Below are 14481 nucleotides of genomic sequence, written 5' to 3' on the forward strand. Positions count from 1 at the left end.
TTCGGAGGTAGATATTTTTTTAAAATTTACTAAATGGTTAAACTGGCGGATATACGATGGGTTTCCTGGTCACGGCACCAAACGATGTAATGCTTTTAAAATGCAGCAAATTGCATTAGACAATTTGTAATCCTCGGATGCAAAAGATATGTTGCTCAATCCAATTTGCTCATATTCACTAGCACTAGCAACTCCAAATGAAATGTTTCCACTCTAGTTATCGATTGTTTACGGCTACCTATTCTCGCCATATGCGAGCAGAATTTCACAACCACCCCTCTTGGCTCGAACACTCCACCACCGCCATGTCTCGTTAAACCGCCTCTCGGTCCGCGTTGCGCCAGTCGACCTTGCCCGGATTAGTGTAAACAGCCTTCGGATGATTGGATCCATTCGGCTGAGCCTAGTGTTGCTCCAATTCCAACGCATCCTCAACTCACTCACAAACGTACGTGAGTGCGCAGGCGACCGCGCGCGCGCGCGCTCGCACGACATTCTTGTGTGCAGCCGCATCCCGTGGCGCACGCTTGCTCGGTGCCGGATGAAACGATGCGGTGATTAACGATCGACGGGCCGGTCGGTCCGTCTACTGCGCCGCTCATTATTGCATTACGCGAGCCATCCCGCCAAATGAAGCGCTGCGCTATACAACCGGTCGCCGCGGAACCTCATCACTCATGCACGGATTAGGCTAGTGGATGGCGCAGATGGCGATAAAGAAATCGTTGCCCTTTTTCTGTCCCTTCCCATCGCCCGCACTCGGGCCATATCCCTGCCAGTGTGCGAAGGTCGGTACCTCACTTATGCTGCGCGGGGTTTTTTTGTGTGCATGCATCGTAATGAATCGCTATCGCCCGTTTGGGGCAAAGGCGCGTCGACAAGCTTTTTAACGCCTTTTTTGCCTCTCCCTCTCTGTTGTATCTCTCCCTCTTTCTCTCTGGTACGTGTTCAGCGGGAAGGCAAGGGCGGGGAAATCATCAAATCCGGCGTGCATCTTAGAAATGGTAATCGGAATCGATTATTTTATTGCGCTTCTTCAACCCTTTTTCGATTGATGCTTTCTGCACTAGCATACATGGCTCTTGTACGGCATTTCAACGTGTGTGTGTGTGTGTGTGTGTGTGTTTTCTTCTTCTTCACTTTCAACCGGCTTGGCGAAGAAAACGGAATGAAGAGCGGGCGCTCCGGTAGCTGCTTATGCTAATTTCCAAGGGCGTCTTTACACCTTACGAGCGCAGGGGGCTGAATTAATTCGAAAGCGTTTAAATTGTGTGATGCGCTGCGGGCGAGTGATGGCCGTGTTCCGCGATAGCTGTTCGCTTTATCACCGACGGGGCAGCTATTAAACGGATTGGTAACGCCATTTCAAGATGATATACGTCGTCGGAGGGAATGGCATCAGCCAAACAATAACAGTCTACAGCAACAGCGAATGGATGGAGAAACCAGTTGCTTTCTCAAACGGTTGGAAACTGGACGTATGTTGCAATTATCACAGCCCATCTGCTAAGACCAGCTTTAATTATCAGACTTTTAATTCATATAATATTTTTTATAGGTTAGGAAAATGCTTATTTTGAAGAATATGATTTGTTCCCTGTTGTAAATTCAATCAAGTAATAATTCGAAACCTTCTCTAACACTGGCCTCTTGCACATGTTAATCATATCCTGGTCATGGCACCAGTATGTATTTTTGAAACTGGAAGTGCAATAAAATGTATCACAATCGATTGCAGAAAAAATGGCAAAAACCCTAGTGTTTGCTTGCTGTTTATTCACCGGGGGTTTCCCCAAACGCAGTACAATAAACTACAAATTAACAAAATCACCCCAGTGTTACCAGCAGATAATTTCTTAACGATCGGCATCCGATGATTTCTCGCGAGCGCTGTTTTTGTAGGTATTATAAAATGAGATGAAAAATTGTTGGCAACTCTCCTTCGGAAACGCGTCGAGAAGGGAGGGCAGGATCGAACCAGGCTCACCTGGTGCCAATCATCGATCATAAACCTCCCTTTCGAACCGTCCCCCACACCCGGCGGGCATCAACGATCGCGGACGGGTTCAACCGTTCCAAGCCGTTCTCCCGGGGGCGATCTGTGCGCAACACGTAATGCGCATATCCCAAAAACAGAACCAAGCATAAACTTCTTCCCCCCCCCCCTCCCCTGCTCCTCGCTGAACTGGGTGAAGGCGCGTGGTAGTTGTAGCAATAAATATATCCTCCACTCACTATGGGCCGCTTGCATTGTTCGACTGCCTCCAGGGGACGACCTTGTTTCCCGCCGCCCGGCAGTGGGGATCATGATTCCTTTTTGGTATTTTAAATAATTTTGCCAATGTGTCTCTGTGTGTGTGTGTGTGTGGTTTGTAGCGAGCGGGTACATTGCAATTGTGATCGGTAAACACGAATTATTCGTCTGATTGCAATCGAATTAACTGAATGAATGAAATCGTAACCGAACAGTGTGGTCAAGAGCAGGTTTACAGTGTAACAGAACAAATAATCGAGTGGCACAATGGTACCGTGCGCACGGTTCATTAATCACTCGCAGTGAATGAAGCAAAAGTTGTGTCGAAGGGAGAAAAAAAGCGTAAAAAGAAGAAGAAGAAGGGAGATTAAACTTTATTTTATCTTTGTACAGATGAAAAATAATAAATCCAACCACCTTCCAAACCGACTGTCATTTATCTCGTAAAGTCGAAACGATAACGATTTAAGCGCTTGCTCATTAGCATTACTTACACATTAAATGATCATGTAACTGACTAGCAGCGAAAACCGAACGTTGCAAGCATAATTCAATTACATTGAAGGCATCAAAAGCCCACATATAGACGGATCCTAGTCACGGCACCAACGCATTTCAGTTATTAAAACGAACCCCAAACCGCGACCCACTGGAAGACGTCAAACATCCACCATTATTAAATATGTAGCATCTTGCGGGCAGTGGAAGGGGCCAGCAACCCGCATGTACTGTTCGTCGTCGGTCCTTAAATGTCGAACAGTGCACATCGGAAAAGGCTTTCACTTTCCCGTGCCAGACCAAATCCATTTGCTTGGCTTCGCCAGACACTGGCTGGCCCTGGTGACATTGGTGTACTTTCGCTTTGCCGCCGCTGTCGACCGTAACATTTCAAAAACGGAGCGGATGGGAGTCGGCGGAAGCCTTGGTCGAAGACTTGGCTCTCTTGGTTCTTTTTTGTGTATGATTGTTGCGTTCCAGTTCCTCGCAACCCGTAGGAAGATGCGATAACATTGCACTCATTCATCATCCTTTGTTGAGTGGTGGGCCTTTTGCTGGAACCGATTTATCGCAGATGCTGTCTTGGTCGCGCTGCTTCCCTTTCGCTTTCCGTTCGCTCCCTCTTGTATGCCCTCAAGCCTGAAGCTGGAGCTGCCGCGCACAGTCCGCAACCGCTCAAAAAGGATGCTCCCGAGCATATATGGGAGCATCAGCACCTATGTGTCCATCTCTCTGTCCGCCGGGTGCTTCAGTCCAGTTTCGGGCCGAACTGGTGGACTAGTTTAATTTGAAAGTACCACGCGCTGACCACGTTTCGGTCGCGGGCCAAACCCCTTCCGCCCCCGAGCTTTTTGAGCTTGCGGGCCACTAGCGCACGCTCCGGTGTGTTACGGTTTCACCTTTCTACCTTTCGCTCGTGCTCCCTTACATGTGTTTCTCTGTGTGGCTGTGTGATTTTTTTCCTTTTATTTTGCGCTTTACGTAATCGGGGGTTTCGTAGCAGAAGAACGCTCGTTAGCGAAACAAAGCTAGGCGGCGTTAGACGGGAGCGAACTGCCCCCTTCTCCGGGAGAGAACACAGTCCCCACGGTCCGCTAGGCTAGGAGGGTGGGGATTTATGGCACACACTGCTGGCATACGAGCGGCTGCGCCGGTCAGCCAGCGACCTGGAATCATACTGTGCCAGCATCGATTACACGAAAGCATTATGTGAGTTTTTGGTGTGTGAGCTGCCTTTATTTATGGGCTCCCGGTCCGACGAGGCAAAGAAAAAAGGACGCAAAATCGTGCTCATGAAAAGAATTGATAAATGTTGGCGAAAGGGACAGGGAAAGGAATATTTCCATTATGTATCACAAGCAAAACAATCATTCTCGTCTCACTGTGCATGACAGAGGACTGTTAAATGTTTAATTGTTTATTTCGCTTACAGTTGGAGTTTAACAATAAATCTGAATGGGAATAAACGTTTTCTTAATAAGCGTTGTTTGGCGCTGATTTTAAAAAACGTTTCATGTTTAGAAGAGTGATCATTAAATTAATTTTCATCTTTGAAGTAGAATATGATGTAACATTAATCATAACAAGATAAATATTCGGAACAGATTTGATTTGTTAAAAGATAGATATGATTGAGCCTTGGAAGTCATCGTGCTGCTTCGTGCCTTTGCGAATGTTTAGGGGTGTATAATTTTGTGCCGTATAATCATCCTTCTTACTCGCTTAATAACATAATAAACATTCGCAAATGTGTATTTTTTTTTTTTGGTATTCCCAAGGAACGATCTAACCGTACTGCTTCTAGCAAACATTTAAAATGAATAAAATCCTCGCCTTAGATCACTTTAATGGAACGATTTGGTTTAGGCGTTTTTTTTTTGCTTCGGATTGATTCTACAAAACCACCCCCCCCCCCTCGATAAACGTTTCTGCATATGTGAGGCGGCAGAGGTGGCGGAGGGCACCAAATGATAAGCTCCAAACGCCCCGATGAGGCATGGTGAATCTGTAATTTGAAATTATCGGCCCTACAGCATCGATCCGGCTGTAGCAGGCTTGCTTCTCATGTTAATATTTCTTCTCTCTTTCTCGAAGCGGCAACGCCCGACCGTTCCCGATCGATCGCGCCCTCGGGGCTGTGGATTAGAATCGTGTGGTTTGGTTGTTGTTGCTGTTGCCTTTTTCTGCCATTATTTAGCCGCTTTAGTCACCATTATTAGAGGCAATTTGAGTCGCTCCCTCGCGGTGCTTCCTCGAGCTCGTTTGGCGATTGATTTGAAAAATCTGAAAAGCTGTGATGGCCAACGGGCTGGGGGAGGGGGGGGGGGGGGATGAATGTTTTCGCGTTGGGGAAGAAAATTCTCTGGCAGCACACACACACACACACAGCAACATGGGGGAAAAGACGTCGTGTGGACTTTATGCATGATTAAAAGCATTATTTTCGCTCGAAGAACCAAAGTGCGAGTAGTTTTGTTTGTTTGCATCTCAGCTCTATTGCAATAACTGCGAAACCAAAACGGCACTGGCCGCTGTCGCTGTTGGGCGTTCATTATCCGGCCGCTGTGCCTGTTCCGTCAATCGCCAATGACTGTGATTAGCTCGCATGCCGACGCGGACGGACGTTTCGTGCGGTGCTGTTGGGGGCGTGCTGTTTTCCCCGCCGAGCGCCGAAGCGGCCGCTTAGCGCTGCCGAAAAGAGATGGGAGACGATCCGCAAAGAAGCGATAGAAATTAGCTCCCGGGGAAAACCGGCGCATAAAAACATACATTGATTGCTTTTGCGTTGTTGGATGGTTTTGGTTTTGGAAACATTCTTGGCTTTCCGGGGCCTTTGCTTAACGGGCGGAAAAGTTGGCTAATGAATGATTCAAGCATGACTAAACCGGCTCACCCCGATCCCTCTTCATCTGGCTCGATTTTCCCAAAGGCTAATCTGGCTCGATCGCGCCGCATCGGCCGTGCGACAGTGTATGTAAATGATGAATTATTAATAGCCCGCGAGAGCGTCAACTTCCTTCCCGAAGGTCGTCCCGGGCTGGCCCGGCGGCCGGGTTCCACTCTCCGAAAGCGGGGAAACAAAGGCGCGACTGCACCTCGCATTAACGATGCCTCCCGTGCGCAGCTTTCTTATCAATGTGATCGTGCAAAGACAACAGGAGAATAATACAGCCACAACAGCACAAGCGTTCGTTTCCTATCGCTGCAACTAGGCAGGCAGTCGCCGGGGGCAGGGGTGCAGCGACAGGGGTAATTATTTGACAGTAATTTTCCCTTTTTCTGCGCCCAGCGGGGACGCGTAACCACCCCCCCCCTCCCCCCATCCCTGTGGCCACGCCGCAGGATGCGAAGGGGGTGGACGGTGGGGTGGGATCGCCAGGAGCGTGCGTGCCTTATAAATATGGAAAATATTTCTGTCCGATTATAATCTCGCTGCAGTACGCCCGTTGCAGCTTCCTTGCGCGAGGCCAGTACACCCGCGAGGAGGAGGAGGGGGGAGGAGGGAAAGGGGGATAAAACCCGGGAATGCATTTGTTGACAACGCGGCGAACAACATCGACAACAAAGCGGGCTGTTGTTGCAATCCTGCTAGGGTGGAAAGCTTCGCAGGATGTGGGGCTGTGTGCGTGTATGTGCCGTATCAATCGATCAATTTGGCAAACAAGCCATCCGCAACCTTGTTGTTTGGTTGTTTCTGCAAAGGGGAAGCGGGGTAAGAAAAAGGAAAATTGCAAAATATGCAACACACACAGCGAGGAACCCGCGTCAACGCGTTGAAGGTCACTGGCCCGTCACGTTGCCTGGCTGGAAAAGAAGGGAAAGAGGGAAAGAGGGCGGACAATGGGTGGTAGAAAGGACATCCATTCAATGTAGATGAGACCGTGTGTGTGTGTGTATGCGCGTGTATGTTCTTCAGGCACAATTGTTCTTCGCCTGCTATCGGGCGGAAAGGATCGGCCGGCTGTGGAGCATAATGCAGGCATTATTATCATAACAAACGAGGAAATAAATATCGAAGGCAGAGGCTGGACGCGAACACCAAGACAGAGCATTATTGTTGTACCCGGTACGCTCCCCAAACCCCCTTTTGAAACATCCCGTCTGACAAATTGGCTGCACTGTTTGTCGAAGTTTTACTTGCTGATTTATTGTTCACAGCTAAGGATTCATGTTTTTTTCCCCGCACTTACCGAAATTAATAAACTTGTTTGAGATTTTGTTTTTACTTTAGCGGTAAAGGCACCAAAAAAACGAGGTAATATTTTTGCGGTTCCTGGTCACGGCACCATAAAATAAAAATCAAATGAATAAAAGCGAATCTAAAATGCCCAATTTGTTCTTCAATCAGCTCGTTGGCTCACGACTTTCGCTCTCAAGCTTCCAGTGTACATTTTGTTTTCAAGTGTATGTGTGTGTGTGTGTTTTTACTTAAAGAGCGGAAAATATGCCACCGAGGATGCCCCCTCCGGTCATTGCCATCCTGGCACCCGATCCCAGCGAGTGCATCGGTGGGGTCGCTTTTTTGTCATTTCCCCTGTAACCCAGGGTTCGTTGAGTTTTGCCCGGTAGTGGATCAGCTCCCGTTGGGGCGATGAAGAGCAGCAGACAACAAACTGTCACCGCCAACAGTACCATCAATCGATTTCCTACAAGAAGTGGAGAGAAATAAAAGTTATGTATTTGTAAATGTCTACTGCCTGAGTGATATCTCACCAGAGTAGAGCTTCATTGTGGTCTCTCTAGTGCTAAACAATTATATGTGGTTGGAGCAGATAGTAGGTAACTGATTTTATAGCAATTTTCCACTCATTACATAGCCATAGCACGGATTAAAGATGCAGCTGTTTGAATGCACGTGTTGTGTGGAAAAACAACGTTCTGTTTGCTATTTTTCGCCACCATTCAACTGTGCATACGACAAGCTGAGAATAACAAGCAACAGAGCTCGGCAATGTATCCTAGTCACGGCGCCATATTCCGGCTATAGGAAAAGTGTTTATTTTGCTGCATGAGCAAACGAGATTCAAACCATATTTGTTTATTGAAAGACTGTACTATTTACTTGACTTTTACTTTCCGATTTATTGCTCGCTATTTTTGGATATTTTTCTTCCCAAGTAATAAAAAGTAATACTTTCGCCGAAAAGTGCAAATCGCCGATGAAGTTTAAAATTGAAATCGCAGATTTTTTAGCATACTTCATATGCCAAACCAATTCGTGTGCTTTCACAGCTGTAAAATTTTTACATGTTAGTTAATACACCGCCAAGAATACCGCCACCAGTCAATGCCACCCTGGCACCCGTTCCAAGCGAGTGTCTCGGTGCGCTCGCTTTTTTATCTTTTGATTTGTTTGCGATGGTATGTCGGTCTTTGCCCGGGAGTGGATCAGCTCCTGTCGGGGCGGTGCAGAGCAGCAGGCAGCACACGGCCACTACCAGCAGTACCTTGGCCAGCTTGCCCACTAGAAGCAGAGATAATAGAAATGGTTAGATTTTGGAAATTTCTACCGCCTTTGTAAAAACCCTCACCAGAATAAAACTTCATCGTGACTTTTCTTACGAGCTTGAGTTATGTTTAGCTTGAGCAGGCAGTACGGAACAGATTTTTATAGCACTTGCGCACTTGCTACACAACCACAGTACGGTCTATAGATGCAGCTGATTGGAGTGGCATTTTGTTTGCTAATAAAACACACACGATGCGTTGGACTACAACGTTCTGTTTGCGGTTTTATTACACCATTCCAATGTGCATTAGACGAGCGGTCAGTAACAAATGACAGAACTTGAACCACATATCCTAGTCACGGCACCAACAATTGCAGCAATCAGAAAATATTTCTTTTACTGCACCTGCAAAAGCGATTCCATTCGTATTTAAATCCCCCTTTTCCCAACACTCAATTCAAATTCTCAAACAAATTAATGACAAGTTAGGTGAGGAATGTTTCACTTTCATTTTTGTAGCGAAGGGCTGGCGTTAAAGTATGCGACACATTTCTCCCACATGCAAGCAGCATTTTCCACTCAGCGCCGCGATCCGTTATGGTCCGAGAGGCCAGATAAAAAAGGGTGAGGTCTGTGTCCATGATCATCTTTTTTGTCATCCAGCTCCCCGCCCCCAGGGTGACTTCTGTTGCACACCGCACACGGGTTGGTTGCGTGAAGGTGTTATAATTATCACTGATGTACGATATTCCCGACCATATCGCCGTCAGCAGCCCGGCTAAATTCCTGTCGATTGTTGGTGTTACGGCATTGGTTTGGTTATTTTAGTGTAGGCGTGTGCCCGCCATCACACAACGGCCCATAAAAGAGGAGCTGGAAATCACTAACGAAACCGCACACAAATCAACCAATGCAACAAGTTTAAGCATCTTAAGTTCTACAACGTTTGGAACGCACAAAATGAACGGAAAAAGGACCGACCCTAAACGGCCCAAAAGTGGTGGCCGGCAAATGGTGCAAATCTGTCATGATTTGCGCTGCAAAAACCTCCGTTTTCTCGCGGCTCAACTCACCCCCCACGGGGTAGGGGATGCGAGTGTGAACGAGCTGTCAACTGGCTTAGCATGACGCGTGTGGCGCCCGGATTACAGGCAGCGGTGTGGCGCCACTAAAGCCACACCACGCTTCCGTCCCGGCTTCCCGGCCGGCAACCTTCGGGCTGGATTATGTCTCGTTCTAAGCTCACACGGCGCGGCGACGCCGTCCGCGAAGGGCGTACAAAGGTTGGATATTAAATAAATAAATAAATAGAAACCGTAGCCGGGGACAGGGCACGGCAGACACGGACGAATATTAACGCAGCGCAGATGAGATTTAAGATGACAGACAGTTGGAGCGGTTGGTTCGATGGCTCGGTGTACAGCAGTGGAACGGGAAAAGGGTTTTATGTCTGTGTGTGTGTGTTGTTTTTTTGCTCATTTGCTTGGCTGTCTGTCGCCATTGGCAAGGAAAGCTTTTGGCCGGCGAGGTTTTGCGTGGGTGCCAAGCGGCACAGCATCTGGCTGGAATTGCGTCACAAAGATGGATTGGCGGTTTCTTGGGCTAGATTTTCGGCGTCCGGAAGTTAATGGTTTGCTGTTCGATTCGGCTCAGACCTTTTGCTCAGTTTCCCTCTTCCATCACCTCGTCTGCTTAATCTCTTTACCAGCATAAGCTTTTTTTTGTAAATTTGCACTAACTCGATCGTTCAGTGGTCGATGTCCTCCGAATGAAACGAAACGAAACAAAATCTGACCTTCTGAGGTTGTACAGGGAGTTTTTTCCCTTGTATTTGCTCGGTGCAAATACCAGAAGCTGTACAGAGAGATAGAGAGAGAGGGGGGTAAAGACAAAAAAGCAGCCACCTGGACAATAGATCTTTCCCATTATTGGCGGTACGGTTTAATCAAGAAGCTGTGAGGGGGGCAAATAACCTCAGCAACAAAACAAAAATTAAATCGAAGACTCCCGGGGTGGACTTTGAAAAATCCACCGTAGCGAATGGGACTGTCGGCATTGGATTGGGCGATCCGGGCAAACCAGATTGATCTTGGCGAGGGCAGAATCAAATCCCAGTCCCCCGGTTAGGCCGTGTTTAACAGCGCACGGAGGAAGCCAGCAACAGGGAGGGAGCGAGCCGAAAACGTGCAAAGAAAAATTGACGAGCGACCTTCCGAAACCTTCCCGAACAGGTTTTCTTTTTATATTTAACGTTCTCTCGCTCTCTGCCACATTCTTTGCAGCCGCAAAGAGCCAAAACAGCACTTTCTAATTAGGAAGTGAGAAGGAATGCCAAACTCACACAGCAAGCATAAACGTAGCGGGGCAGTGTTGGGTGGAACGGGAGGGAATCGTGACTTACTGCGAGGGCGGTGAGCTCATAATTTGTCATTCACCTCACCGTGTTTGCATGCTTTTGCTTCTGGAAATGTAGGAAAAGAGAAAAGTAAAACAAACCAAGAAACAGAGCGAGCAAGCAAACGTAGAATGTTGGAGGTGCTTGCAGAAGAAATAGAAGGGGGAAAAACACAGAAACCCCGTCGCTCGAACTGCTGGAATGCCTGTCCAAGCCCGGGAAGCCAGAGAATAGTGCTAGGCGTTTGAGAATAAAACGTAACATGCAACAAGATTGCAAAGAAATTTCAACCACAAATTGCACAGGTTGAATTTTAATTTGCCATCGAGAAGAGCAAGAAAACACATGGAATTTACTTTAATCGTTGGTTTCTTGTTTTTTTTTGGGGGGTGCCGCTTAAATTTCGCCCGTTTTTGTCGCTGTACGGTTGCGTCGAATCAAACAACTTCAACGCAGGCGACGCGACGAACCTGCGGTAAGATTCCCTCCCCAGTGGAATGAGACATTCAAGTTTTTATTTCTTTTTTGTGATTTTTGTTGAACTCTTCATTTATCATACGTTTTACCAAAACTCCCACGTTGCTGCGGCCCACCTTTTCGGGTACCGTTGGAGGCTAATCTTGCCACGGCACCACGCGTTACGCTGCATTTATTTCTTTCGCGCGTCAGAACGGCGCGGTAGAACGGCTGCTAGAAGGGCTGGGCTCGTATGAAGTTCGCTTAGTGACAACAGTTTAATTTCGTTTTACGGCCCTTCTATGCTCGACTGGTCGTGGTGATGGTGGAGGTAATAAAACGGAGGGTTATGGTTCAGCAAGCAGCAGCCCAAGAGGCCCTAGGAATAGAAAACGGTTCGCCTCAGATTGGGATCGCTAAAGATGATGACACTGAAAGCGTTTCTAGCTCATTCCTGCTTTAATGAATTGATCATCTCCATTAGCTTAATAACTTCATCCACAGATAAGCGCAAAGAATGAGTAGCATCAGGCTAATAGCAGCTGCATGATGTGTATTTTCATTAATATTTGACGATCGTTTGCTAGGGCGTCCAGTCATCTCATTTCAAACGTATCTTTATGACAGGACTATCAGCAATGGAATTATACACAGCCATACAATACGCTATCGAAAAATATGTAATGCCAGCTCCAATGCTACGTGCATGCTGATATTTTTTTGTTCCTCAAAGTCGTTGTGCAAGAATATGCTCGCTTGGTTTTCCATGTATCAATAAATCAAAACATCACAGCGACAGTGCTAACACGGCTTCTGTATTGACAATTCAGTTGCAATTCTCTACTCCACTAGCCAACGGGAAGTTTCCATCTGCCAGTTTCTTGCGTTGTGTCCCAAGCCAGCCATAATGCACCGCATCGGACGCATCCTCGTCGGACCGTAGCCCGGGTGAACCGGCTAAAAAAAAGCAGAAGAAACAAAACTACACGCCACCCGTCCGGTGTGCCCATCTAAATCAAAGCACCGGGACACCATTATGCAAATGCGCGAACAGTGTAGCAAAACAAAGCGGTAGAAAATAAAACAAACCAACCAACCAAAACACCAACCAAACACGGCGAGGACACTACCGGGGCGGAGGGAAGGGGCGTAGCGTAGGGGCTTCTTCGGGATGAGGAAGATGGTCTTCCAATTAATTTAATGAACCGCTCGATCGATCTGCCGCTCCGGAGCCACCTAACGGGACACGCTAATTCCTAGGGGAATATGGCCGGATTTTGAGACAAACGTGTAAGCCACATGAAAGTACAAACAGAAACACCCCCCAGCGGCCGGGGCAAATGGTGCGGAATGGTGTGGCACGAAAATGTAGGTGGCTTGCCTGAGCGTGCCTCAGTTCGTTTCGTCCGAGGCCAGTCATTTAAATAAATGGTGCGCTGCGAACACACACACACACACAAACGCAAAACCACATAGATTTACTTTTTGGTCCTTCGAGCCGGATTCGAGGCGACTGTAGCGAGTTGCGGTGCGGGTAAAAGCGAGCGCGGGCTGGCAGAAGGAAACATATGATTAATTAAATTCCATCACGTTTCGCCCCGGCAAGCCTCCGGGCTACAGAACGGCCAGAGATGCAGCGTGCTGATTTGCGATTCTAATCAATTTCCTGACTTCCTCGCGCCTCCAGTGTGCCCTCCGACGGATACGTGCATGGGGAGGGAAAAAGGCACACGTAAGATGCAGCGGGCAGCGGGTGCAGATCTTTTCATGTTTTCCACCGTTTTCGCCGTATCTCGCCGTTGACCGATTATGATGACCTCGGGCAGATAATTCGGAAAGAAATGTTCTTTGCCGCGGACCGGGGCCCGATAGCTTTAACCGAAGTTCACAGCACCGCCGAGACACAGCACGTTCGCTTATCTTCTAATAAGACCTTTGATGCTGCTGCATGCGTTTCCTGGGACGTTTGGGACGGCTTTGTAAAGGTTCTGGGAGCCTATTTGCTCGAGCGAGAATATGACGATCCGTGTGCTACAGCCTCTGCAGCCATCAGAGACTGGATATGGCGCAATACGTGCCGAATGTGGCTGATGAGGATGGCTTGCTGGATTCTGTGCGGCTACGGTGACAACGTCAACATCGGAGAGCTGGCTGGTGAAAAGCTCCCTGGCAGCTTCATCACTCCAAACAGCTCCACAGCAGTAAGGCAACACACCACATACATGAAGATATATAACCTGACGTACAATTTCCTAGCGACCCAAGAACAATAGCTCGTTAGGTTAGTGCTCTGCTCAATCATTATTGCATCATAATTAAATTGTACTATCTGCCGGCGCACGTACACACACTCCCGTCCAGCTCGCGAGCTGCGCGTACCACGATTCAACCAAACTACGAATACTTGACTCCGTTTCGATCTCTCTCTCTCTATCTCCCCGTCTTGCACCGTTCAAATGCTTCAATTCCTGCAAAAAACCGTAATAATGTACTCCCGGGAGGGGATTCTACCATTACGTTTCGCAGCGTCCTTCATCTGCGGCAAAGGGGAGCCATTCTATTTGATTACCTCCCCCGCGCCTCTCTGTGCTCGATAGCCCCCTCCTGCTCTGTTTGGGCGCGGAAAGGGTGACTGCCGTCACGGATAAATCGGTCAAGCCCGGACGACCTGCCAAGCCCGCTGCTCGGACGAAACGGAACGTAACCGGGGCCCCGAAAAAGGTAGCGGCCTGCAGAGGCAAAGCCGTTCCCATCCCCAGAACCCTGGGAGGGATCGCAGTCGATTGGGTGGCAAATCGTGACGTGATTTTCTTTCGCGTTTTTTTTTTTTTGTTTTTGTTTTGCCAGCCTTCCTTCGGCGCAGGAATCGGAATAAGAACTTTCATCCTCTGCCTTATGGGGTCGTCAACCGATCATGTTGTGCATGGAGAATGAGCGGGGGCATTGGCGGGATCTTAAACTTCTGTGTCGCTCCGGTCTTGCCCCCGAACTGATGTGCAAAGAAAGAAGCTGCCGGTGTGCTGGTGAACGCAACGTCTCCACCTGTCATCAGATGTCATAATCAGAAGCGACCGTCAACCGCAGCACACGGCTTGCAAGAGCCAGTACTTGAAATGTTAAATGATAAAAGAGTGTTTCAATCTCACCAGCTCGGGGCGCTCACGTAGTCTATCCGTTGCGTGCGCTGCTCAATAACATGACCGTCAAGAGTTCTAATCTCGTTTGCTTAAATGGGATGCTAGAAGAAATAACATTCAATTTGATCGCTATTCTTCTTGTATATAATGCTTCCAAACAGTACATTATTCAAAACTGAAACGCCACGAAATTCTCCAATACATCAGGAAGAGCCTGTGAATATCTCTTTAACAGGCACTTTTTTTCAGCAAGCATGTTATGAGCTTCACTGATAGCAAACCCACAAAACT

General features: G+C 47.9%; 3 protein-coding genes across 10 annotated transcripts in view; 1 reads left to right on the forward strand and 2 right to left on the reverse strand.

Moving 5' to 3' along the window:
* The window catches only part of LOC121590479 (cadherin-86C), a 112932-nt gene that overhangs the window by 82039 nt on the left and 16412 nt on the right, over positions 1-14481 (forward strand). The window lies entirely within an intron of this gene.
* On the reverse strand, positions 7112-7486 carry LOC121590538. Its single transcript, XM_041910313.1, has 2 exons — positions 7466-7486; positions 7112-7398 (listed from the first exon to the last, which is right to left on the reverse strand). Exons 1-2 carry the CDS (start codon positions 7479-7481, stop codon positions 7181-7183), a joined length of 234 nt encoding a protein of 77 aa, XP_041766247.1. The 5' UTR covers positions 7482-7486; the 3' UTR covers positions 7112-7180.
* Positions 7845-8318, reverse strand: LOC121590529. Its single transcript, XM_041910303.1, has 2 exons — positions 8284-8318; positions 7845-8216 (listed from the first exon to the last, which is right to left on the reverse strand). The coding sequence occupies exons 1-2, from the start codon at positions 8297-8299 to the stop codon at positions 7996-7998; spliced, it is 237 nt and encodes a 78-aa protein (XP_041766237.1). The 5' UTR covers positions 8300-8318; the 3' UTR covers positions 7845-7995.

The sequence above is a fragment of the Anopheles merus genome, chromosome X (assembly GCF_017562075.2).
Source record: "Anopheles merus strain MAF chromosome X, AmerM5.1, whole genome shotgun sequence".
NCBI lineage: Eukaryota > Metazoa > Arthropoda > Insecta > Diptera > Culicidae > Anopheles > Anopheles merus.